General features: G+C 39.0%; 1 protein-coding gene across 4 annotated transcripts in view; it reads left to right on the top strand.

Annotated features, from left to right (window-relative positions):
- Nucleotides 1-27,778, top strand: part of Slc4a4 (solute carrier family 4 member 4) — a 434,785-nt gene that overhangs the window by 141,814 nt on the left and 265,193 nt on the right. For 2 of the 4 annotated variants that reach the window (XM_090343451.1, XM_090343452.1), the window contains 2 exons: nt 4,702-4,775; nt 26,895-27,074. In XM_090343451.1, the coding sequence (XP_090199577.1) occupies nt 4,702-4,775; nt 26,895-27,074 (254 nt within the window). Of the gene's footprint in view, nt 1-4,205; nt 4,323-4,701; nt 4,776-26,894; nt 27,075-27,778 lie in introns of those variants that run through there. The other 2 variants (XM_090343454.1, XM_090343453.1) reach the window with 2 other exon arrangements.

The raw sequence follows: 27,778 nt of genomic DNA, 5'->3' as shown, positions 1-27,778 counted from the left end.
AAAAATAGCAGCAACTGCCAAGATGACTTGGGGTGAAGTGCCCAGGGGCTCACATCACTGAAATTTGTGCTGGAATGATGGAAGAAAAGGCGGGTGCTCACGTGCATGCCTGTAATCTTAAACTACTTAGGAGTTTGAGATCTGAGGATTGCACTTAAAAGTCTATGAGACTCCTATTAACAGCAAAAACTCAGAATTAGAGGTGTGACTCTCTACTCAAGTCTGGTAGAACACCAGACTTGAATGGAAAAGGCTAAAGGACAGCACCCAGGCCTAGAAGTTCAAGTCACAATGCCTGCACAAAAAGACAAGGGAGGGGAGAAGAGGGAGGGAGGGAGGGAGAGAGCACCCAGATGCACCTGGCCAGTCTTGTTCTCAAGGAGGAATGAGGGCTATGTAGGGGAAAGGTTACCATGGGAAGCAGATTTTATGTTTTGTTTGCATCACTCAGCCCCTTTGCCTTCTCTGCAAAGAAGAGGCTGCCTTCAGATGTTTGTGTGATGTGGTTCATCGTAAGAACTAAGTTTCTGATGACTTTGGTGGGAAAGTGAAACAGGGTGGGAGAGAAGAAGCATGCGCGGTTGTCTTTTTCCAGTTGGATGAGCATGGCTGACATTGTTCTGTGGGGCTGGGTGACATTCCCCAGCCCAGGAGGAAGCATGGGCTCATGACTTTCTCGCTTTCCTGTTCAGATATTACTGATTGCTCTTCTTTTCCTTCCCCTTCAGTTGTTGCACACAGTTTTGAGAGGGGCTCAGACATCAAGGTTGAACAAACAGGTAAAGAGACAACAAAAGATTGATTTCAATCTCCATTACTGAATGGAAAGGTGCAAAAACGATGTTGTATATGCAGGTGCTGCAGTCTAAAGGTTGATGGAAGCAAAAGGGGTTAATGCTGAGGGGAGATGTGAGTGGAATCCCTCTGCTTTCCCCATGGGAGAGAGCAAGACCAAATGTATAGGCTGTCAGGACTTGCTGTACTTTTGGAATATTTTCAGAAAATTTGCCCATGAGCTGTCATCTTTGCATCCTTGTCATCCTAACACTGCACTGGTGGGTTCTTGCTCTTGGGGTTTCTGCCTGCCATTGCTAAGGGAAGTGTTGTAAAAAGGCAGAAATGACTTGCTGGAGCTCTTGTCTGACTTGCTTCTCACTGTACTACCTTGGGTGCCTTGGTTGGCATCTAGCAGCACTCAGTAAGTACCTTCCCCCTTGCACCTGGAGGAGGGCAAGAACAGGAAAGGAGAATGGTTGAATGTCTTCCCTGTTTCTTCCACTGACACTGCCTCTAGTGCTTCAAGGCCTTGACTCCAGGTGCCAGTGTCCTTCATATAATTCAGCCCTCGAGCTTCGCTGTGTCGGTCTTTCATGGCCTCATGGCAGTACCATTTTGCTTGCTCTTCCTCTTGCCTGGTTTCTGTCGTACCTCTCTGACTGGTTCTGCTCTACTTGTAAGTGTTGCTGTGCCTGGCACTTCATCTTAGGTCAACTCCTCCACGTTCCCATTTTCTTCCTGATGATCTCATCTGGTAATTTCAGCACTAGCTTTATTCATTGATTCCTCCAAATTTTACCTCCCACATGGAGCCCCAGCCTTGGGATCTACTTGTGTACCTGAAAATTTCTTTTCTTTCTTTTCTGTTTTTTTTTTGAATACACCTCCACTTTAAAGTGTCCGTATTGAACTCTTGGCTCCTTCCCAACCACATATTTCACATGAAATTCTGCTTGGTTCTTGCCTCCTCTAAGTATCTATTTTTCACAAAGTTGCCAGAACAAAGAGAAAACAGTAGTAGGGCATGGTAGCACATACCTATAACCCCAGCTACTCAAGATGAAAAGGCAAGAGATTTGAAGTTCAATATTAACCTGGGCAAGTTAGTAAAACTCTATTTCAAAATCCAACATACAGTGATGGCTCATATTTTCAAATCTTGCTACTCAGGAAGTTGAAATTCAGGGGATTGTGGTTTGAAGCCAGCTCAGGCAAAATAGTCTATGAGACTCTCTAACTAGCACAAAGCCAAGCTGGTGGTGTGGTTCAAATAGTACATTGCCAGTTGTGCAAGCAATTTAAGCCAAGTAAACGAACAAGCCAGCCAAACAAGCAAGGGACCTTCAGTTTAGATCCTGTACCACCAAAACCAAAATTCAAACAATAGGGCTTGTTTAGCATCCACCAAATCATGGGTTTAATCCTCCAAAGACAACAGCAGAAAAGCTAAAACAGCTCATGCCCGGCACTTTCTATTGTAAGATTTTTCAGTGGCCCCCATAACTGAAAATTCTTACTCTTTATCATGTCTTGAGTTGCTCCAGTTCCCCACAGTTGACCTTCTGTCTCCTGTCCAGCCAGACTGACCTTGTTTCTGCTTCTGGAACATATTGAACTAGTTCTTATCCCAGCACTTTTGCACTTGTTATTTTCTTTGCTTAAAATACTCGTGATACTTTTGTTATTATTATTACTTTTTTCCCCTCAAATTAGTGTCATGTTGCGGAAGCCTCTTTGGTGCCTCACTACACCAAGTGGACCATTAGACTCTCAGCAAAGCCTTTGATGCAATCTGACATCATTATTATTTTTAAGGATTTTTCCAATTTATTAAAAAAAAGTCCCCCATGCCATTGGTGCAAAGAACACTGTAGGCATGAAATAAATACTTATTGAATTGTGAGCGTGGGGGTCTGATTTAATCTTCTTGGGAACCTGACTCTCAGAGAGACTGTTAAATGACTTGACTTCTTAATTTGTTAAGTGCTTTTCTTTTCTGTGATAAGCCTAACAGCTGACCTGCGTCCTGTTTTACTGTTTTATTTATTTAGTTTGAGTGTGGAGAAGTCCTGGTGTGCGTGCTTGTGTGTGTGTGTGTGTGTGTGTGTGTGTGTGTGTGTGTGTGTGTGAACTATTACATACAAGACCCATATGAAAAAAGAAATCTCTCAAGCACCTACAAGTAGTGACTTTCTTCATAGCTTTGGCCATCAGTGATGGGCCATAGTGTGGAAGGAAGAAGGAAAGAAGGAAAGAAGAAAGAAAGGTGAGAGTGAGAGAAAGAGAGGGAAGGAATGAAGGAAGAAAGGAAGAAGGAAGGAAGGGAATTCGTATTTATTAAACAATGTAGTGTATACTAGGTGCTGTTTTAAGTGTTCTCAAATAAATTTTTACTGAATTTACATCACAAAGTAACCAACACAAGTTAATGGCATTGGGTGAACTAACGCAAGTTAGATATAATCTTGATTTATATTTTATATATGGAAAATCAGACTAAAAATGTTAAGTACTTTGTTCCAAGTGGCATAGTTACTGCGTAGTAGAATTAGTTTTTTTTCTTATTAAATAAAAGACTACTTGACCCCAAAGTTCTAACTTTCTATCTTTGGGTGGTTGCTTTGTGAGATAGGAATTCTGTGCACATCTACACAGATGATAACAAATATGGGAAGCACATAAGAATTAGTTATACAGACAATATAGAAAAAGTCTCAACCAATCTAGTGCCTAAGCATATAATTGTATGACAAGAATACAGAGTGAACATTTGGTTCTCTGGCAGGGCTCCTGTACGATATGACATAGAGCAGCTGTCCCCAGAGAAAGTTCTTTTCTTTCTAGACCGCTACTACACAACCAGCATTTGAGCAATTCAGGATTTCTTTCTACTTTCACTATAAATAGAGTGCATGGAATTCTGTCTATCGAAGTTAATGTAATGAAAAGGAGCCACAGAGTATGGAAATAAACCTTAACTCATTTTATCAACTAGAAATATGTTTTGGCATCCGGAGGCTGTAAAAAAAAACGCTGTCATTCCTTGGATAGATTCTGAGGTCTTATTTAGCATATGAAATTGCAGAGTAGATCCTATTATGTAAGGAGACAGGAGGACAGCATAAAATGGTTACAAAATGAAGATCTTTGTGCCCTTCAGGGAAGAGTTAAGGCAGATAGGCATAGAGAGAGGGAGATATGGGATAACAATGTGGCCCATGAATGAATGGGTGCCATGTATATGTGTCTATTGCTGAAGCAGGGTTGCTAGATAATCCTCAGATGTCAGATTTCTGTGAGGCCAACATGTGACTCCAGGCTTGCCACTCAAAGAGAATACTGGGCTGTGCTGGTATTAAGAGGCTGGCTGGAAGCTAGGCTCCCACTGTGCGGTAGCCTAACTCCCTGTCGCTCTCTGCGTGTGGGTGGTGTGTGTGTGAGGGTATACATTTTGTGCAGTGGGTGTTTAAAGAGCTAAGCACTGAGACTGGATTTCCACAAACGATCGTCACGAGCACTCCAGACACACCAAACTTCCTCCCTTGGTATTTTTTTCTTCTCATTTTTTTTCCTTCTTGTTCTTCTGTTTTGGTTTTTTTTTTCCCCTTTTTTTCTTGCACTCCCCACTGAGGATTGCCTTCCAGCACCCAGCCTGAAGGATTGGGATGGCTTCTTTCTTTTACCTGTCCATGTGGGTGCCCTCTCAAGGTTAGAAGTGAAGCTATGTGGGGTCGGCATATTCTCCAGCACCAGAGGAGAGGAGCTGCCTGAAGGAAGAGTGTTTCAGCCACCAGAGGAAGAGCGACTCTGCCCTGTTAACATGAACAACAGCTTGCAGGTTAACCTGCCCCGAAGCTGGGCTGCGTCAAGTGGCTCACTCCAGGAGAAGTCTGAGCATTCTTTTTTTCTTTTTTATTACTATAGGATGGAGGATGAAGCTGTCCTGGACAGAGGGGCTTCCTTCCTTAAGCATGTGTGTGATGAAGAAGAAGTAGAAGGTGAGCCTTGCTGGGGTACAGGGATGGGTGTCTTCATATATGTATGGCTCTGTGGGTAAATAGCATTTACCCATTTCATGTATCACATAGCCAAAGGTAAAAACCCAAACTTGTCTGTGGAGTTTCTTTAATCTCTACATTTTGCTTCTACACAGAAAGTAATTTCAAAAAAACCTCATTGGACCCTCAGAACCAAGGACAGCATGATCTCAACCTGGTTTTTTAAACTGAATTATTTTAAAGGAAATGCTTATGTTAACTCTGCCTGTCCACTAGTCACTAAGAGTTTACTAGATCAGACTCATCACTTTGCAATGACTAATTCCAGAAAGCTGCTACATTTGCATAAGTACATTGGCAGCACCTTGTAATATTCTGGTTTTTGGTAGCTGGCACAGGAGGGAAACAAATGATGCAGAAGGAGAATGACACCGTGGTAGAGAAAATGGGTATAAGCTATGGTTAGCTAGGAAATGGTAGACAAGCAGGCTTAAGGAAGAAATCTCCAGGACCTTTGTCACTAATGTTCCCCAGAGAAAATTCGAGTCAGAGAAGAGCAATGTCCTGCTAGGTGATGAGATGCTCTCGGTACGGCCTCATGTGCTCCTCTCTTGACTTACCAATAATGTGGAAACAGTGTTATTTGCTCATTTGCTAGTGAGATGGGAGGGTATCAGTCACAATATATTGATACTCACAATGAGATTTTCTAAGATAAGCAGAGTTCTAGGTGGTACTGGGAGTTAAATGAAACTTGCAGGTGGCTCACTTACATTCAGATCATCTTAGAGACATTGCATAGGTGTTCTGGGGGAAGAAGTCTGACTAGTTTCCTTTCGATAAGCATTTAGTGTCTCCCCAAATATTGGGGTTGAGATCTGGGAAAAAAAGAGGTGGGTCTTAGGTGCTTTGGAGTGATTCTTCAAGCAGATAGAACCCCAGGTCTGGGACAAGTGATGCTCCAGGGCTAGATAGAACAGCTTCAGCATCGCAGGTGCTCATGCTGTGTCTCATGTTTCTTTTTTCTACTGGTATACCATGGAGAAGGGGACCCTCTCCTCATTTCCTGCACTTATGTTTTTGAGACTAATAAGAATTGGATGCCTAAGTTTCTTAGAAAAACTGAAGCTGCAGTATTTGCTTTCATATTGTTTTATGGAGTCCTTGCATTTTTTTTTAAGGTATGACTGTGGGAAAGCTGGGAAAGGGAAAATAGTAAAACTGTTTTTTTCTTAGGAGTTTTGTAATCTGTGATGCTAAATCTTCATGGCAGTCATGCTGTTACTGTCCTTTATTGCCAAACCATGAAAGTGATAGCATATGGAGGCAAGATATAATGTTGATTTTAGTGCATACCCCTAAGCTGTAGGACAATTAAAATAAACTTGTGTGTATTTTTTCCCTTGTGAACAAGGTCTTAGCCAAGTTCGCAGGAGATGTAAATCTTTAGCTTGTAAGGTCTGTAGGATTGACAGTATACTACTACAATTGAATACTATCCAGTTTCTTAAAGCTTTTGAGTAGGAAGTGTATTTCCTGAAGTTATTTTCTTTGATTTTCAAGCACAAAATTAGGCTTACCAATCACATTGTAAATCACAATGTAAATGAATGGCACATCAACCTGTAGCTAGGTATTTTTGGGAAGAAACAAAAAGGTGACCAAAATGAGTAGGAATGCCTATAAAATTTAAGAAGTGTGTTGTGTAAACTTGGTGCACAGATTTTGTTAATTTTTCCCATTCTTATATGGCCTCTGTTTTTTGTTTTTTAATTAATTGTCAGGGTAATATATAGAGGTGTTACAGTTACATTCATCAAGTAGTGGGTATATTACTTCTCACCCACTGATACCCCTTCTCATGTTTTTGTCCCCTTCTTCTCCCCCTACCCCTCCCAATCATCTTGTTTTACCCCCTTCCCTTCCCTATTTCAAATAAACAAAGGTATATACAATATACCAGTAACAAAGTGATTAATCATAAAGGAAAAGAAGAGAAAAGAAATAACAGAGTACATTAAGAACAACAATCACAAAGATAAATTCTTTGTTTCCATATCCTAGAGTTCATTTTGTTTGGTGTATGATCGTATATACTTAGCTTTTGAGTTATTGTGATCCTTGCCTAGGCGAGTCCTAGATGTGTACTGGTTATTACAAATGAGGGAAACCTGTTTTTACAACTGTGCTCTTCTGATACAGGTTAGACGACTGAACTTTTAGTATAAATTGCAGCATAAAGGAGTTGAAATAGATATGTTTGGTGGCACATCCATCGTTCCAGTTATGGAAAGTTAAGAAAGAGATGATTTGGTTTTCTTAGTGTCTATCAAAGATAGACATTCTAAGTGAGACTATAGTTCTAAACAATATGAGTCCATTTTTCCACTCATATGTGGCCACACTTCCAGTCTGTAGGATTGTAATCACATAAAGGGAATGGTGTCAATGAAGGAAAGCAAATTGTCGTTGTGAAGAGCTTTCTAGTATGTTTATGGGAGAATTAAATGGTATCATTGAAGGATTAGGAGTTCAGAGGACAAGGAGCTGTATAATAGCAGTTATGTTTCCTTTTATCCAAGAAGTTATTTCTCCTGCTTCTAGGATAAACACGATTAAATTATATTGCAGCAAACTGGGCAAAGTAAACTTAAAACTTTGATTTACAAAAATAATATTTTTCACAAGTAATTTGCTCCAGTAAGTGGTTATTAGAGTGACTGAGGTCCAGTAGCTCCAGCCACTTGGTTCATTCTGATGACCAGAAGAATCAGATGCCTTCTCTCCATTCTTCTAATTCTGGGTAACTCTCAAGCAATGAGTGAAGACTTCAAACCAGGTTCTCAGTTCACCTTGTTCAACTTTCCTCTCAGTGGGTGGCATGACACCTCCTAGAAACTCAATAGAAAACCATCAGCTGTGAAACTCACTAAGAATAGAATGAGTCAGAAGAGGAGTCATCTTTTGTTTGAATAATGAATTCATCTCAGTGGTATATATTTAAAGATCTTAAACTTGTTTTCACATAGTTATCCTTTAGGCACTAATGACTTAGAGATACACTCTTCGGAAAAGGAAACCAAGTGTTAGTTTTTACTCTTTAAAAGAAATCAAAGTTTTTTGGTCTGGTCTTATTTTGGTTACTTTATACTACTGTGAGGTTTTTGTAAGGTTAGCATTTTGTGCCAGGAGTGGTTACTGCATACCAACCAATCGAAAACTTCTAGTGTTTTAGATATTAATCCTTGTTTCTGTATTAGAAAGCTTTTGCTTCCAGAGTTAGTCTGTAGGCAATACATTGATGTTGCATTATGACCCAGAAATGTTGACCACGAGAAGATACAGCTGTTCATGTTTTATTCCCTCATAAAGAAGATTGCCAGATTGTGTAGGGTGAGCCCAGACCCAGGTAGGAAGTAAGAGTCCCAGGTAGCCTTTTCCTGGAGAAAATCCTAGATATTTTATATTCTTTAAGAAAAAAAAAACTAAGCTAGGATCTTGGATCTGTATGACATAAACAGATTGCTTAATAGTCTCCTATTTTGCAATAGGGGAAAAGAGCAAACTCCACCTTATCCTTTGAGATAAGGCCTTGGCTCTGTGAGCATAGGTAACTCCCCAGCAGCTTAAACAACTCTTGAGTTCACCAGGAGTGGGTCTCTTCCTACCACCAAGCCCAACCTGCACCATGTTGCTTAATAGCAACATGATGTGGGCTGCATTGTTGCTTGATAGCTAAAAGTTACTTGGTCCTTTTTAAGCTGTTTTGATATCTTCCTTCAGAGTCGAGGCTGGTAGTCTTGTCAAATGCAAGAATAACTACAGATTTGTTTACTGATGGTCATTAAGAGAGTATGGTTGCAAATTCATGGATGGATTTACAGGAGAGTCTTTTGCTGGTGTGTGTGTGTGTGTGTGTGTGTGTCTGTCTGTCTGTCTGTCTGTGTGCGTGTGCGTGTATGTCCATGTGCATGTGCATGTGCATGTGCATGTGCATGTGTTGGTCCTGGGGCTTGAATTCAGGGTCTGAGTGCTGTCTCTTTTGCTCAAGGTTAGTGTTCTTACCATTTGAGCCACCATTGTACTTTCATTTTGTTTGGAGATAAAAGTCATGGACTTTCCTGCCATGGCTGGCTTCAAACTATGATCCTCAGTTCTCAGTCTCCTGAATAGCTAGGATTATAGTCATTAACACTGGTGTCTGAGAAGAGTTTTTAGGGCAATCAAAGCTGAAAATGGGACAGGTTTGGAACAGAATAGATACGACATTATTTGTTAAAAAGAAAGCATAGATGCGTAACATGAACCAAATAAAGCATAAGATTACTTTATGTAATACTCTCGGTATCTGTTAAATTTTTATTTAGAAATTTTGTTTTCTTGGTGTTTTCTTGTTTTACTGGTGTTGATAAGAAAGAGACCCCTTTGAAGAAAGAGGCTAAAATGATGAAATGGTAGTTTCTGTCTTTCGGAGGTCCTCATCATTTTACAGATTAGATATCATAGTGATTTAAATCTATTTTTATACTAGAGAGTATTATGATCATCTACTCAGTGCACTGGAGAAGGCAGTATTCTAAGAAAAAGTGGGGCCTTCTAGATACTTGGTAATAAACACAGTGATCAGAAATGTACTTTTACTTGGCACTGGTGGCTCACACCTATAATCCCAGCTACTCAAGAGACTGAGATCTGAGGATCAGGATTCAAAACCAGTTGAGGCAGGAAAGTCCTTGAGAATCTTTATTTCCAATTAACTACCAATTCCGGGAGTGGAGCTGTGTCTCAAGTGGTAGAACACAGACGCTCAGGGATAGCACCAAGGCACTGAGTTCAAGTCTCAGGACCTACACGCCTATGAAAAATATACTTTGCCAGGAAGGAGTAAACGAAAACCTAATAGAAGGGAAAGGAGAGGCTGAGTTAGGGCCAGGTTATTCTGAGCAGTGGTGTCAGATTGCAATTGGGTTTTGTTGACCTCTGTTCATTCTTATTGCTGAGAAGCAGTGTATGGGGAGGAAACCTGGAGCAAATACTGGTAAGGAAAAGCCTTCTTAAAAGTGCATCCATCCGCACTTTAGGAAACTTTAAAAAACCACCAGGAGGTATTTAGAAGGTACCACATGATTAGCAACTTAATTTTCTTAGAACAGGTTTAACCCCAACAGATCTTTTCCAATTCCTTGTTTTTTTTTCTTTTTGTGGCCCCAGCATTACCTGAATATCTGCCAGGGGTCCCTCAAATCCCTAGTTATGTAGACCCTGATACTTCCTGCTGCTTCAGTAGAGTTAAGTATTTACATATATATTTCTTCTCCTTTGAGGAAATCTGATGACAGTTTTCCTTTTTCTTTTTTGGCCATACTGGGGTTTGAACACATGGCCTTCAATTTGCTAGTCAAGCCATCTTCAGCATAAACCATAACCCATTCCCCTAACACTTTTCTTTTGTTTTCGCATTAGTTCTTTTTTAGGTAGTTACTTGTGCTTTTTTTTCCTGGATCTAATATTGGTCCTCAATCACTCCTGTCTATGCCTTTTGAGTAGCTGATACTATGGATGTGTACTAGCACATCTGGCCCTCTGTGAACTTTCAGAGATTGCATCAGACAACATCTCTTAATAGAGTTTTCCAATTTAGGGAATTCCCTGGTACTATAGTATGGGCAGAAGCCCCCCTTGAAGTCACCTTTTTTTTCTTAAGTGTTGACATTCTTGTATGGCAATAAGCCATAACAAATTGAACTTTGTACCATGTGTTTTGCAACCACCTAGAAATTCTGAAATAGTAAACTTGCTGCAATTTTGTTTGTGGAATGAGCTTTTTATAGAAGCTCCCACCCCAATTTGGTCATATTAGTGAGACATATTGTTTTATATTTATACTGGGAGTATCTCCAAATTGTTTTATTTATATGTTGTTAAAGCAAAGTGGCTCAGCATCATTTTGAGAACAAAAGTTCAAGGCTTGCTCAATTGTTAAATCATTTCAGAAGAAGTCACTTAGGACTTGGCTTTTAGATTCTTTTCTCTGTAAAATGGAAACACTAGAACATACCTTTCAACCATAGAACTCCTGATAGTTCCTCCCCCAAATGTCCTGGCTGTACTTTATATCACTCTGCTTCTTTCTTATGAATACAGTCTCATCAATAACATCCCATGATTGTGATCACGCTAAAATTTCTAGTTGGTAGACTTTTTTTTTTGCCAGTCCTGGGGCTTGAACTCAGGGCCAGGACTTGCTCTTTCTCAAGGCTAGTACTCTACCACCTTGAGCCACCATCACTTCTGTTTTTTTATGTGTATGTGGTACTGAGAAATTGAACTCAGGGCTTTGTGCATACTAGATGGGCACTCTACTACTAGACCATGCTGTAGGCCCTACGTGGCTGACCAGTTTTGGTCTTCCTAGCCTATTCTGGAAAAATCAAACCAGAAAGGTCAAGTGAAGTTTCCCAATGACTAGTTATTACCTGTTTCTCTTTGGGATCATTCTATTTGTTTTTAGTGTTGGATATAAGATCTAATTTTCATTGTTAGAACACACACTCCTTAATTTGTTAAATTGCCCCCCTTTCCAAAAAGAAATAGGATGAACTATGGTTGCATATAGGGTAAAATAATTTTGTCTAATAAAGGCTGCAACATTGTTTCTCCCGAGAACAGATTGAAGTGTGTAGCATTGTCCCACCAATGAGAAGAGAAGATTCAAATATTTGTAGAAATATACAAACATGTATATTCACCCCCCACTCCTCTCTGGCTCCCTACCAGCTCATTATATAATTGAGGTGCCAGTTAAATGAGATTATGCAATGGTATAGAAATAATACTATGTATCCTTGCCTGAGCTAATTATTTCCAATGTTTTTGAATCTTTTTCTTTGTGAAGTTCAGAATCCTTGGGGAATTGAAAATTGGACCTGATGCAGGTGAGGAGAATTAGAACAGAATAGAGATCAGTCAAGGCACTTTTGTGTTTTTGGTGAGTTTATTGGTGAAATTTTGTTAGTTTTTTTTCCCCCTTATTTTATTTGACTTTTTTTTGGCTGACAGCATTTAGAAGACAGAGATGAGAGCCTGCTTTGACTGGAGTTCATGGAAGGCTCTGAACACTATATCCCCAAAGCTCCTGATTACCAGGTGGGATGAAAGGTGAAGGTCACTGAATCAGCAGTATCGGTGAATTAAATAATTCCTGTGAGTAGCTGGAAGAGCTCTTAATTCTGGTTAATGACTTTTACATTTCCTAGAGCTAGAATTAAAAGGTAACTATCCAGAAGACCTATCTGATTCCCCTTTCTTGTTACTGGGTTGATTCTGAAAGAACGTTCTACTTAAGCCCCATGAGATATAATTTTACCGAATATTTGAAGTTGGAATCCTCAACATTTATCAGGTGAAAACTTCTGGAAATAAATATAAGGATTTTGTAAGATTGCTGTAAGGATTTTTATAAGATTAGCCAATATATCAGTTTTAAAGGACCAGAATTATATTTTTATAGATTGGTTAAGTCAATCACCTCAGCCCTCTGTTGGTTATTCAGTTGTCAAGAAGAAATTCTATGTTTACGACAAAATAAAGAAAAATGTCTTTGATGTAGAATGCGAGCTCTTATTGAATCCAGTGGATACATGTATTTGGGAAATTTGATCTGTATCCTGATTGTTGAGGTTTTCACTTGCTTTTATTCAGTCTGCTGTAGCTTAGGAAACATGGCAAGGTACCAGGAATCTCAGGTCCCATTTCTATTCCTGGCTCTGTCACCATCTTGCTGGGTGACATAAGAAGACTCAACCCCCTGTGGTCATGGTTACTTTGTGCCAAGTACAGCTAACAGCTTGTCTCGTTTGCCCCTACTAGACATGCTTTATGGATTCTTGGGTAATCCTTGAAATCCTGGATATTTGTAGTAAGTAATTGATGTATTAATAATTTCTGTATCTCAAAGTTATGGGTTTTTTGATGTAAAGAAATAGCTTTTTATATCTGAATTTCCTAGTTTTGCTACAAATATAAGTATAGTCATTTGAAACTGTAAGAATGTATCCTATAAATTCAAGATATTGCCCCCCTTGGATGTAATCTTTGCTTATAATCTATCTTTATGCTCAGCAGTTTCTCACTAGTGGTTGTTATAACTGCCCAGCACTTTCAGACTGAAGCTGAAATGTTGATATTTAGTAATCAACACACAAGTTGGATTAATACCTATATTAACTCTTCTTACTAACTTCAGTCTAGCAGAAGAATAATGCTTTTTTTTCTTCCTTAAGCTTTTAAAACAGCAAGAAAAATAGCAGGTATAAGCTCTAACTTATGTCAGCTCCCAAAGTATCAGTGAATGTGAAAACATATTCCAACTAAAGTCACACTTTGCTATCCAAAAAAGCCAGCCACTATTTAAGAAACAAAGTTATGTATGTTGGTATGATAATTTGGAGATTATATCATGTACGGGGGTGAGTTTACATGGGTGACTGTGGAATAGATTTTCCACAGAGTAACATTAAATTGAGAAACAAAAGATGAACAGGAGTTAGCCAGATATATAACACAGGAAGCATCTTCCCCTTCTCCCCCAGGCCTATCTGAAGACCCAGCATGGAGAAAGAGCTTGGCCCATTTGTGAAAGAGTTAATGTGGTAGAATTCGATGGACATTGAGAGATGGTCCTGAGGAAGATAGGACCTCAGTAACTGATGACCTTTTCTGCCAAAGATGTAGGATTTTGCTGAGCATGAGTGTGACAGCCATTATAAGATTTTAAGCAGAGAAATTACATGACACTATTTGCATTCTGGGAAAGATTTCTTTAGTTGCTGAATAGAGAGCATCCTAGGAAACAAATGATAAGAGTGGAAAAACTTGCCAAGACTCAACTAAGAGATGAATTTTAGCTGGACAAGTGTTAGAAACTGATGAATTATATCCCAGGATTTAAAGATAGAAGTGTACATAGATGGACAGATAGACAAAATGATACTGTTATTATTTTTTTTTTTTGTTATAGAGTTTGAACTTAGGGCCTGGATGCTGTCCCTGAGCTTCTTTGTACAAGGCTAGCATTCTACCACTCTGAGCCACAGCTCCACTTCTGGTTTTCTGGTGGTTAATTGGAGATAACAGCTTCACATATTTCCTTCCTAGCCAGGCTCAGATCTCAGCCTCCTGAGTAGCTAGGATTCTGGGCATGAGCCAGAGCTGGAGCTGGCAAAAATGGTACATTTTGTAGGGAAAACAGCACTGGAGGGAGTGGTGGGGATGATAGAAGTTCAGGCTTAAATGGATTCAGTTTGAGGCTCTGGTAAGATATCCAAGTCAGCAATTGTCATGGAAGTTGGATTCAAGAAAAATGGACAGAGTTGGAGATCAAAATCTGGAAGTTGTAGTTCCATAGCTAGTGTAAGAAAGAAGAGTGAACTGGGCTCTCTTAGTTCCAGTGTTTAGACATGTAAGAGCAGATGTTGGAGATGAAAATTGAAAAGAGGAGGAGCCTCTGAGGCTAAGGGAAGAGATTCTATAGAGTGACTGGGGTTACCAGTGCTGAAAGCTACTGGAAGTCTGGTAAAGTGATACTTGAGTCAGTGAGCACTGGATTAGGCAGAAAAGATGTACTACTGGTGCTCATTCTTAGCAATGAGAGTATAACTGGAGTCAGTTAAAGAGTGCCCAAGAGGAAGTGAGCACCATAAGTGAGGAAGAGACTGAGATGTGAGTGGCTTTTCCTTTTATATTTTCTGCTGCTTGACTAGTTTAAATATTCAGAAACTGAGTGAAGTTTCTGGAAGTAGGAAAAATCTTAAGGAGAATATAGCTCTATGTCTTGCCTTAGAGAGGGCTAAATGAGTTGTGGGAAAATTTAAAGGATTTGCTTTAGGAGCTCACTAGAAAGAGGTCTTGAGGGGTCTAGGTGCTGTCTCAAAGAATGTGCTTGCATCTGTTTCCTCTGGAAGGAGAAAGGAATTTAGAAGAGGGTGGTGGTCAATGAGAACTAGAAGTATCTGGAGGAATAGGAAGTAGAAAAAACTGAAAGGAGAAGTATTAAAGGTATGAAAAGAACATTTGGAAAGGTGTGAGAGAGAGAGAGGCTACTCCAACCTCATCATTTTGTCCGCATCATTCTAACCAGCCTAGGTGATTAGTATGAGGGTAAGTGTTTCAAAGAGAATGATTTTCTTTTCTGGGACAGTTTATGGCACAAAGGGTCATGGATTTAAACTTGAAATTCTGTGATTGTAAGACAGAAGCATTTGCAGAGAATCATTGATCCTTTTTTTTCCCCTTCTAGATAATGACTGATTGTGCTCATCATTAGTTTTTAGGTATGTTTTGCAGATAATTTGGGGTAGAGTGCTAGATACCTGGTGGTAGGAAATTGGGAACAGTAGGTATGTATCCTCTTAGGGGAGGACTTTGTACCTCATTACCTGACTATTTGGCTTCAGTTGGCTCACTGCGAAATGTAGAAAGTGAGGTAGGTAATATTTATGCTTGTCAACTCAAAGTATGATTATGTGTGGCTGTGGCAGTGAACGTGGTCCTCTTTTTCTGGGCACAGGTGGCAGACCACATCCCTGAAGATTCTGGCTGCAGCATAACAGGTTAACATGTCTCTTGTGAGCATTTTTGGTGATTGTCATAGCCCTATGACATCCCGTTTACTTATATGCAGAGTGTGATGGAAGGGATTTGTGTAACTACTATTAGATAGTTTATACATGATTAGCCATGAGTGTATTGTCTATTTAGGGATTATCTGTCTATAGCAACCAAAGATCATTCTTCCTATTGCCCAGCCAGGGTTTAGGCTACTGAAAAAGAGAAGCTCTAATGGGACAGAGATGGACAATGTGTTTGGAATGAGAGCATGAATGTGTGCATTTATGTGTCTCTCTAAGCTGCCTCTCTGGCTGCAATTGCAAATCCAGTTATCCGTGACTGTTAGAATAGTCATTGTTTTGTGTCTTCCAACTCTACTTTTTATTTAGATTTGCAAATGTGGGCCATAAGAGAAATAACTGTACTGTCAGTTCTCTGTGTTTGGTAGATTTTTGTTGGTCTGACTGCGTATGTGTTGTACATTGAAATTTATCAGCTCTTTTGGGGTTCTGGGGTGTCAGAATGAGTGGAGGTTCCTTTCTTTCTGTTCTACTTACTGCTTCCCTGCTTAGTGCTGGTAGTCAACCAGGTCTTCTGGCTTTGTTCTCCTGTCCTTGGCCAAGGAAAAACCCACAGACCTAGTTCCTGGTGTTAATATTCAATGTGTGATTGTACTTGGAAGCTCTGCTCAGAGCAGAATGGAGAATGCCAGGCATGTACTTCTGGGGAGGGTGAAGGAAGTTTGAAGTTATGAAAGGTGTTAAACTTTCTACCACGGTAAAAGAGCAGACAAGACATCCTGGGACTAGATTCTAGGTTGTTTCGTTAGCATGTTCTGGAGAACAGAACAAGTTCTCAGGTAATTCTAACAGCCTCAGCTGTGGGGATGAGGAAGAACAGTTTCCTGTTTAGAGAGTGAAGAGAGAAATAGGATTAAGATTGGCGAGAGAACCTTTGTGCACCAGTTACTGTGGGAGGATTTTTTTAATCCAGATTTTATAAAATATATATTTAGATCTTTGTGTAGACACATTTTATATCTGTATTTGGATATATAAAAGATTTGTTAGAGTGAAGTTAAATTTATTTTGGAGAATCATTATTTTCAGTTTTGAAGTTCTTTGTGATGTATATAGGATAAGCTAGTACTGAGTTGTATATATTCATTAAGTGTCTTTGAGAAGAAATTAATATCTTCCTATGTTAGATATTTTCAATTAACTTATGATCATTGAACATGATTGAGTTGTGTTTCTAGAAATATATTCATTAATTTGGCTTGTTATACTACTGTCAGCCAGTTTTTGTCTATATTACCAATGATGAATGATGGAAAGTATAATGAACACTGAATTTTGGTGTGTGCTCTGGTCTTAGGGTTTTTCTTTTTCTTTTCCTTTTTGCTATATTGAAGTTTGAACCTAGGCCTTGTTTGTTAGGCATGTGTTCTACTGCTTGATCCATGCTTCCAACCTTCGTGTTTTTTGCTGGCAATTTAAAAAATAGAATCTTATTTTCTGCCTGGGCATATATCTGGACCATGATCTGCCTATTTTAGGATTTGTATTGTTGCTAAGGTACATATTGCCTTGTCCAGTTTTTCTTGATTGGGACGAAATCATGATCACTTTTTTTCTGTCTAAACTTTCTTAAAACTATTATTCTAGGCAATCTCAGGCTCTCATATAGTGTAGGATGACAGGAATATTCCGCTCCACCCAACTATGTGTTGAGAAGGAGGCTTGCACATTTTTTGGCCTGGGCTGAACTTTATTAACTATTTTCCTGTTCTTACTCTCTAAAGTAGCTAGAATTAAAGATGTGAGACCCTGGCACCTTGATACATGCCGTAACGTTTTCTCCCTTTTTACTTACATTGGGGTTTGAACTCAGAACCTATCATTTGCCAAACAGAAGCTCTTGCCATTGAGTCACATCTGCAGCAGAGTCCTTTTGGTTGGAAGACTATAATTAGAATTCTTTTGCTAACATCATCACTTCGAAGGTAGATAAACAAACTTTTACAGCTAAACAATAGCCTAAGTAAGAACCATAAGCTTGCTTCTCAGAACTTTGAGACCTTTTCTCTGAAGTTGTTTGTTCTTACGTACAGATTGTTATCATGATCATGATCAAATATTAAATATTAAAAGTGCTGTGCTCAGTAAATGCCAGGTAACAAGGTGAGATTTCTTATCAGTCTTACATGGGGAGCCTCAAGTTGCCTTGAGGATTTCTGGGAGCCTTTCCATATATAAAATTCCCAGGCAAAGATTTGCAATAGAGCAAAAACTTGATACATAAGGCCATATAGTATGAAGCTAATTGAATGGACCTCTAGAATATTGAAACAAAAGCCATATAATGAATGATTGCTGTCCTTAATGTACTATGTTATCTTTCATCTCCTTTGCTGTCTCTTGGGTATCTTATATTGTTACAGTATCTCACTTTGTTATCTGATATATTGAATTTATTTGTATTTGGTTATTTGAAATTTGATAAGGAAGGGGGGAAAACCAAGATGGGGGGTAAGTGGTGGGTGGGGGGGAGGGTGATGGGTACCAAGATATGTGAAAGGGCATCAGTGTATGTGAATTAATGCACCTTCTATCTGGCAAATATCATGTAACCCTTTTATTAATTACGATAAAAAATTGTAAAAAAAATTCCCAGGCAGTTCAGTGGGAAGAAAAGATTCCCTTGCCTTTTCTTCCAACATTACTTTAACTATTGGTTTGCTTGCATGCCTGATCTTAAGTATAATTGCTAGAAAACTATAAAGTCTGAATTCTTTAAAATATTTTTTACTTGAAACCTTTTAGTTATTATTATTATTTTTAACAAGTCCTGGGACTTGCACTCAGAGCCTGAGCACTGTCCTTGGGCTTTTTCTTCAAGGTTAGCACTCTGCCACTTGAGTTTTTTTATGTATCTGGTACTGAGGAATCGAACTCGGGTCTTGGTGCATGCTAGGCAAGCACTCTACCACTAGGCCAACCTCCTGGCCCTTAACTTTTTAACATTATCTTTAAGCAGTAGTACAAAGGAGGTACTGTATAACAAAGCAGTGGTGTCTTTTGATCAGTGTCACCCCTTTCAACATTTTCATCCCCCTTTGATCCACTCCTTCCCTTACTTTTCTTACAGTGAATTCTTGACTTTATTCCCACTCCTCCCCCCTTCATTTATCTGCCCTTCTCCCCTTAACCTTATCTATCCTCATGTAATCATTTCCTGGTGCTGACTTTGTTGGACTTTGACATAGGCTCTCTAAAAGATTATGATTTGAGCTCTCCAAAGAGTCTATTATACTTCAGTTAATTTATTGTAAACACTTGCGTACTACCCTCTATGTTTACCTACAGATTTATAGGCACGTTCTATATACCATAAATGAGGGAAATGGTGTAACTTTTGTTTCTTTGAGTCTGGCTTATTTTATTTAATATAATTTTTTTCTAAGAATTTCCATTTCCTTACAAATGGTACAACATCACCCTTTCTAATAGATGAATAAAAATCCACTGTGTAGCACATTTTCTTAATCCATTGGTCCATTGAGGGGCATCTGGGCCAATTCCGTATCTTAGCTGCGGTTGTGCTAATGGTTTTACTGTAACTTGTTTTTTGTATCCAGGAGTAGGATTGTTGGATTATAGGGTAGTTCTATGTTTAGTTTCTTTTTTTCCCCATCAGCTGTGGGACTTGAACTTTGGGCTTGGGCACTGTCCCTGTGCTATTCAGCTCAAGGGCAGAGCTCTACCCCTTGAGCCACAACACCACTTCCAGGTGGTTAATTGGTGGTAAATCTCATGGACTTTAGTGCCCGGCCTGGCTTTGAACCACAATCTTCACACCTCAGCCTCCTAAAGTAGCTAGGATTACAGGAATGAACTACTGCCCTTGCTGTTTAGTTTTTTTTAAAGACCCTCCATACTACTTTTCATAGTAGTTGAACAAGTTTACATTCCCTCCAACAGTGCATTGTTTTTCTCTGTTGGCCATATCTTCCCCAGCATTTGTTGTTTTCTTTCTTTCCTTCCCCACCCCCCCCCCCCAGGTCCTGGAGCTTGAACTCAGGGTCTAGGCACTGTCCTTGGGCTTTCTGAAGGCTAGTGTTCTACCACTTGAGCCACAGCACCATTTCTGGCTTTTTCTGTGTATGCAGTACAGGACTGTTTTCTTGATAATATCATCCATTCTAACTGGGGTAAGGTAGTAGAACCTCTGTTGTTTTGATTTGCATTGCAAAGTCTGAATTCTTTTTTTTGGGGGGGGGCGGTCATGAGGCTTGAACTTGACCTGAGCACTGTCCATAAGCTCTTCAGCTTAAGGCCACTGCCCTAACCTTGAGCCAAGCCCCACTTTTCAAGAGGTTAATTGGAGATAAGAGTCTCAGATCCTTTTGTGCCCTTGCTGGCTTTGAATCTTGACCCTTACATCTCAGCCTCCTGAGTAGCTAGGATTACAGATGTGAGCGACTGTGCCCCGCCTGGTGCAGTTTGAATTCTTACCCAAACATTTAATAAAGGGATATCTTAGACCTGTTAGCTGCAAAATTGTATCAAGCCTTTGGCAAAGGGCTTCCTTTTCATGAACTGGCATTTAAGCCCTAGTAAATTAGTAATGTTAGTTCGATAATATTTTACTAGAGTTGCTCATGGGCAGTCTATATATTTGTGGATAGCAATTTATTTGAATTACATAGGGATTATACAGAATTATTTATTGAGTATAAGGATTGTGTAGCTAGTCTATTTCTTATATGGAGTACCTAACATAGAACCTCCTTGCCTTGAAGATTATTGGCAGTCTTACAAAGGTATCTGGAGTTTATGATATATCTTCTTCTTTAATGTTTTTAATTTTTTAAATTTTATAATAAAAGTAGGTCCCTATTGGTAGAGTGGTCGCCTAGCATGCACAAAGCACTGGGTTCAATTCCTTGTTACCACCTACACAAAAGAAAATGCAAGTGGTACTATAGGAGAGCACTAGCCTTGAGCAAAAGTGCCCAAAGACAGTGCCCAGGCCCTGAGTTCAAGCCCCAGCAATGGCAAAAAAAAATCATAAAAGTGATATAGAGAGGGAATACAATTACATGATTCAGATGAGTACATTTCATTTTGAATAGCACCCAAAATGTCACCTTTTCCTTATGAAGTATGGCTGTTTAAAAGAAGTTTTGCCCTTTTTTATTATTGCAAATCAGTAATTTCTAATGGGTTTTTAAAGTTTAAGCCTAAAAAGTCTCTTATCATAAGTAGGTAACTTCCTTATTCTTTGAGCATCTTCTGTTTTTCAGATTTCTTGTGGGGTAGGGAGGCCTGTCTAACAAACTTTGCCATATACTGTGTCCTTCCTTTATTCTCTGTAAGTTTCCTTGTACCTATACTTTTAGCTGAGTAATTTAGTCTAATAAGTAAATCAGTGGTTGAAAACAAAGAAAAACAAATCAAACTATAAAATTACAAAAAGTTAGTAAAAATAATAATAGATGATTGCTACATGCCTCATGTCCCTTTGGAAATTTCATGATCAATAGCATCTATCAATAAAGATATCCAAAATAAATGAAAAAAAAATAAGGCAGCACCTTTTGGCAATCTAGCACTCATCAAGTTTTCTGCCTCCTCTTCTACATTTTTCTTTTCACAATTAAGAAAATAGTAAATGTCTCTTAATTTTGCTTCCTTACATTTTTCTTGGCAATAGTTATCAACACATTTTAGGCATCTTGGCATAAAACCAGGTTAGATGAAATAAACCATGGAATGAACTATTCAACTTACGTTTTGGAAATGCTGTTGACTGGTTCTGGAAAAATGTTCTGAAAAAAGGTACTATATGGGGGCCGGGAATTTGGCCTAGTGGTAAAGTGCTTGCCTAGCATTCATGAAGACCTGGGTTCGATTCCTCAGTACCACACACAAAGAAAAAGCCTGAAGTGGTGCTGTGGCTCAAGTAATAGCACACTAGCCTTGAGGAAAGCCCAAGGACAGTGCTCAGGCCCTAAGTTCAAGCCCCAGAAAGACTGGCAACAAAAAAGGTACTATATGGTTTGGAATCTTTGCTTTGAACTGGTGAGAATAGAAATTCATTTTATTATAGAAAGAGCACCAGTATAGATAAAAACCTTAATTGAAATATTTATTGATGTTTAATTAGAGATATATGTGGGAGGCTGGGAGGTGGGGTTAGGAGAGAATGAGGAACACTCTAGTGAGCAGAGATTTTACCTGTCCTTTGATGATCCTTTAACTGAAATCTCAAGTAGAAAAAAAAATATAGATTGCCTTTTCCTAAAGTAGGCTTAAGGTGAAATGAAGGCAACAGTGGAAGGCTGAGCTTAGTGTATAATGAATGACATGGAACTGTGGACCCATTACAAGTTGTCCTAAAATTCACCTCTTCTCTTCCTTCTTCTATATGAGGAAGCAAACATAATTATAAGATTTAAGAATATAGTGTTGAAAAGTATTCAAGCAGTGATGATGCCCTTGATGAGGTGATCAAGCCCTTTTAATCCTTATACCTAAGCTATTCATCTGTGAGATTTTATGGAAAGGACACTTGGCTTACTGTGATTGCCTCCTCAGTCTCCCCAAATAGTGGGTTCTGTTCCTATATGATGGAGATGGTCATAGAGTTGTATGAGGTGTCAGCTGTGATGGACTGGAATGCTTACAAGTATTTACTTTGGTTGCTGTCCACTGTATGTATTATAGTAAACACAGCAACATGCTTCCCAGGAAGGAATGAAAAGATCCTTCTTCTCTCCAACACGTGCATATGTTGTTAACCAGCAAGTCATCTATAGAATCTTTTAAATTGCTAAATTTTTCATTTGCTGGCTTGCAAAGTTGTCTGATTCTTCCAAGTTCTGAATCATCCTGAGTTGTAAAGTGGGTATAAGTGAGAGCCACCTTAAGTTGGATGACTACCGTTACTAAGTAGAAGAGTCCCCAGTTTGCCTGAAAACATTAGAGCAATAATCAGAAGAATATAGTAGACTAGGCTGTCTCAGGAATTGGGAGACTTGGGTGTGATAATTCCATTATACTTTCTCCTTGTAACCTGGGTGCACTATGTGAAGATGGGAAGAAACAAGAATTATGCAGTATGATTCTGATGTTCAGAGATAACAAGGACAGCCATGTTTTCAGCTTAGCAGTGCTATCTTTCATGTGGATTGTGACACATTTCAAGACATTTTGAGTGTGTTGGGAACTCCTACCCTCTGTTGCTTCGAGGCATGTAGGATACTTGTTTAAACACATGATATAGGGAAAATTGGCAGATATAGGACTCAGTGCCCTCGACTGTATACTTGCATGAACACTGTCGAATTTGGATTCCAGGAATTTAACTTTATAGTAGCAAGAATGCAAACTATATTCTAATATTTACAGTAGTAAATATTATGTTCATGCCTGTAATCCTAGCTTCTCAGGAGGCTGAGATTTGAGGATCATGATTCTGAAGCCAGCCAAGGGAGGACAGTCTTTGAAACTCTTAGAGCTTTGAGTCTTTGAGCTCCAGAAATGGAGCTGAGACCGAGAGGTGAGCACCAACTTGAACATAAAAGCTTAGGAACAGCAAGCACTGAGTTCAAGCCCCACAGCTGGCACCAAAAATGGTCACCTCTTATGAATTATGGCTGGGTTTTTTTTTTGCCAGTCCTGGCTTGAACTCAGGGCCTGAGCACTGTCCTTGGGTTTTCTCAAGGCTAGAGCTCTACCACTTGAGCCATAGCACCACTTCTAGCGTTCTTCTATGTATGTGGTACCGAGGGCCAAACTCTCAGCCCCTTATGGCTGCTATTAAAAAAGGTTTTGCTTGTTTTTGTTAGTGCAGGTCAATAATTTCTAGCAGAGGATTTTTAACTTTGAGCCTGAAAAGTCTCTTATAAGTAGGTAACTGTTCCTGATTTTCTGAGCATCTTACTATTTTATAGACTTCTCATGGGACTGGAAAGGCTGTCTATCAAACTTTTCCTTTTTTTTTTACATGTAAAACAACATGACATGCTCAACTTTTTCTGTTCCCTAGAGCCTGAAGTCATTTTGAGAGTTACAATATAAAAATAGCCATCAATTTTCCTGACATTTTTTCTAAGACAGATAAAGCTCTGTTAATAAAAATAAATACTGAGGTTTGTCTGTGATATTCTCATCCACAGTGATGTCTTTGCAGCAGTAATGTCATGTTGTTGATCATGAAGACAGGTGTTCCGTCCATCTCAACTCATTGTACTTTTGGTGGTTTTGTTACTTAATACATATGGGCCCACTAGATGTTTTGTTGTTACTTGGAGAAGCAGGCATACCTCATCCAGCCCATCAAAAGCAAGGCTGTCTTACTCTTTCTTCTCATGGGCAAGGAAGTTGAAGAGCCAAGTGTTGCTTAATCCCAGAACCATAAAAAGGGAATCCAGTTATTAACAATATGGGCAGAGATGGAGGGCACTCTGAGTGTGGAATTGCTTAGCTTTGTGTGATCATTTTTCTCCAGAATTCCTGGAAGGCAATACCTTCCTTACAAAAAATATTCTATTTATCATGCTATGAGGATTCCCAGGAAGAGTTTATAGCCATGGGAGCCCTGAAGAGTTATGACTTCCTTGGAGGCCATTAGTGAGAGTATAAAACATGGGTGTATGGTACATTGATAGGCAACAGAACAGCTGAAAATGGGTGTGAGGGATTCTTTAAATTGGCAGTTTCTAAACTTCGAAACAGGATGACGGTTGTACAACTCTGTAAATATACCTAAACCATTGATGCATGTTCTTAAGGTGAATGAACTTTATAGTTTGTCAGGTATATATCAATTAACTTGTAAATGTGCTGGAGATTTGCCACATCTTGAAAGGACTTCCATTGCCAATTGGTTATCTTGGAGGGCCCTGAAGCAGCTTGGAGGGCAGTGTCAAATCTGAAATTTTCCACCTGGGGACTGAGGTAGAGGCATGTTGGGGACAAGATCATGTGGAGGGCAGGTGGTGTGCCATTTTCGTGATGGTGACAACTTAAATTAGGTTCTCAAAGCAAAAGGATCTCCTATGTGGAGTTGGAAGCCTCAGTCTGAATCGTTGGAATGCTTTTGGCTTTTCAGCATTTTTAGAGACAGATATCTTACCTTAGAATTTTAATGGCCCATAGAGACTTTCTTTCCAATTGTTTGACCGGATGTAAAATGCAGGTTTGGGTTGATGCATCAGATCTTTCTGTGTAACCTCAGGGTGACTAATATAACTTAGTTATACATTATTTATGCTTACTTGCCATTGAGGTATAGGGAAATACTGTGACAACTAAAAAAATTCCTACCTCTGTGTGTGTGTGTGTGTGTGTGTGTGTGTGTGTTGTTTTCCTAATTCCTAAATGAAACTTTCAGCATTTGATTTACTGAAGAAATTGGTTGGCTTTGCTTAGTTGAATTTTTGGGACTTGAGATAAAGCCTCCTGACTCCTTGAGTAACTGGAGCTCAGGAAACAATTGACGCTGTTTCTTATTTCACATTGTTTCTGAGACATTTCCTACTTCCTAGTATAATATAGCTTTCCCATGAGAACCATTTACTTGCAAATGGTTAGACATGATAAACTTCTCATTGGCACACATTCTGTGGGGAGAATTTCACTGTGCTTTGTTGGGAATAACAAGTTGCTATGTATTTCTCTTTTTTTCCTGGTCCCTCTCCCCCTCTCCTCCTCTCCCTTTTCCTCTTTCCCACTTCCCCTTTTCCCTCTCTTTCTCTCCTCCTGTGAGCTTGTGTGTAGTGAAGGCTTCTGCTCCAGGTTCATTCTAAGCGTGAGCTATTTCTTTTTTTCACAAGTTAATGGAAACAAGTCTATATTAAATAACTTTTAATATCAGAAAAATACAACTTATTATTCTCTTTACAGCAAATATATATCAGTGCTTTGGTCATCTTAAGTTAAAGGCCCTTTATCATAACATATATGGTTTTAAACTTTACTCAAATTAAATTTATAATCCCTATAAGCATGAGCTATTTCTTAGTTAGAATCTGTTTTTTAAGGTGGTATATTCTTTTAATGCTGCCTGTTTGAGGTAACCTGCCTGTGGATGGTGGTTTATTAGCTGAGTTCTGGGGAAAGTAGTTGACAGCAGAGATCAGAATGCTGTCTGTACGTGGATTTCACTGTGGTATGTGATATTATCTCTGGCACCAGGACGTGTGTCAAGGAATAATTTCAGAAATGGGAAATGAAAACCATAGATGAGATAAACTAATCTAATTTGCAATTAAAGAAGTGTTTACATTATTTCCAAAGTGATGGTTCTCACATTCCAAAGTTATATTGTGGATAGATAGAATGAAAGTAAAGGTTTCCAATTAAAACAAAAGATTTGGAACTTTGAGTTCTGTTTTTTTTTTTTTTTTTGTCTTATCACATTTCTTTTAAAGCACTACTTGTGAGTTTTACATCTTGCATCCAGAGAACTGAAGGCATTACTTAATCCTTTTTCTCCATGCCCTTCTCTTCAAGGCAATTTTTGCTGGGCTGAGTTTATTTTTATCAATGCAACAACCAGTTTTTAGAAACTTTTGGAAACGAAAAAAGAAAAATGAGAAAGGCACTGTAGCTGACATTCATTGTAACTGTTTCCTGGTGTGAACATTTGAGTATTTCTAAAATCTTCTCTCCAACTATGTCTTCTTGTCTCAATCTGTCCCAGTTCTAAATCTCTGTTCTGCTGATAGGGTAAAAAAAAGACAAAAAGTTACACTGTAAAACTTTTTACCCAGCAAAATGACTTTTTGAACTTTTGCTTTAGATCTTTATTTTTGTAGCTCCGCCAGCTCCCTTTCTAGCACCTTAGCCAATACACACACTCAAGAAAGATAGAACAAGAAAAGCTTCTAGGGCTTACTCAGTTTAGGCCTCTTGTCAAATGAATGATGGGGTTGGGACCCAGTGTGGTTAAGAGGATCATGTAGTTCACTGAGGGCAGAGGTGTGACCACAAGCAAGGACTCACCACACTTTGGTATTCTTTTGCTTTCCTAAATGAAAAGAAGGTTATCTGGGTAGAACTAGAGTCCACACTAGTAGAAACTTAGCTCTAGAACCAACAGGTTTGATTACAGTGTTGCTAGATGCAAATTAGGAAAGAAAGGTTATTTTCCAGTTCTTATTTGCTAAGTATTGAATGATACTATTGAATTTGTAAGTCTTTCCTCAGACCTGTGGATCTTGAACATTTTGTGTATAGCAGATAATATAATTTGATGTGTGTATGTATATGTGTGCGATGGTACACACCTGTAATCCTACCTTGGATTGTAATCTGAAGCTGACCCAGGCAAAAGCCTAAACCTTTACCTGAAAACACACTAAAAAATAAAAGGTCTAGGGCTGTGGTTTAAGTGAGATGTGGAGCGTTTGCTTAACAAGTGTGAGGTCCTGAATTCAATCCTCAGTACTACAAAAAGATTGTTGGATATAACTAAAAATTGGTATTGCACCTTCTTTAGGTCACCACACCATCTACATTGGGGTCCATGTGCCCAAGAGCTACCGGAGAAGGAGACGTCACAAGAGGAAGACAGGGCACAAAGAAAAGAAGGAAAAGGAGAGAATCTCTGAGAACTACTCTGACAAATCAGATGTGGAGAATGCGGACGAGTCCAGCAGCAGTATCCTCAAACCTCTCAGTGAGTAATCTCTGGGCTCAGTGCCTCTCTGTCTCACTCCGCATCCTTGGGGAAGACATCTTCTAGAATTTGAGGCCTTATGAAGCAATACAGTTATATGGGATGGTCTCTAAATGAAAATGTCAGTGGGGATGTTTTTCTTGAGCCAGACACATTGATCTGTAAAGTCGTGTAAAAGGTTCTGAGCTAACTGTACAAAAAATAGATAACAGTTTAGGTAGAATTGTGTACTGTATATTCCAGTGTACTGTGCATATGCCAATAAATGTACTGTATATGCCAGTAAAATAGGCCAGTGCTAGTTGTGATATTTAGTATGGTGATCAACAGTGACTGGAAAACTTTTAACAAACTCTTCCAATTGTTTCTGGTTAGTAAAATGTTTAGTTGAGACAATAGGTTAATATCAGAGTACATATATACATATTTGTATATCTTTCCAAATGTCAGAGTTATAGGTGACATTTACCTCGATCGAATTTTGAGTACTTTCAAAATGTTGGATGTTAGGAGACATAATGCATCCAGTTTAGTAGTAGGGAATCAGAGAATAGCCCAAGACCCATGTGATATAATGGACTGTGTGCTTTGGGTGTTTATGCTGGTTAACAACTGAATTCTTAGGAGAAAATTCACTTAATGATCTGCCTTATCTTCCATTAGTATTACTTGAGAACAGTCGCCTGCACTTTGTTACTGCTAAA

Source organism: Megascapheus bottae, chromosome 13 (genome assembly GCF_031878675.1).
Source record: "Megascapheus bottae isolate mThoBot1 chromosome 13, mThoBot2.hap1, whole genome shotgun sequence".
NCBI lineage: Eukaryota > Metazoa > Chordata > Mammalia > Rodentia > Geomyidae > Megascapheus > Megascapheus bottae.
Note: the sequence above shows the minus strand (reverse complement) of the source record. Positions and strands in the feature narration are given on the sequence as shown.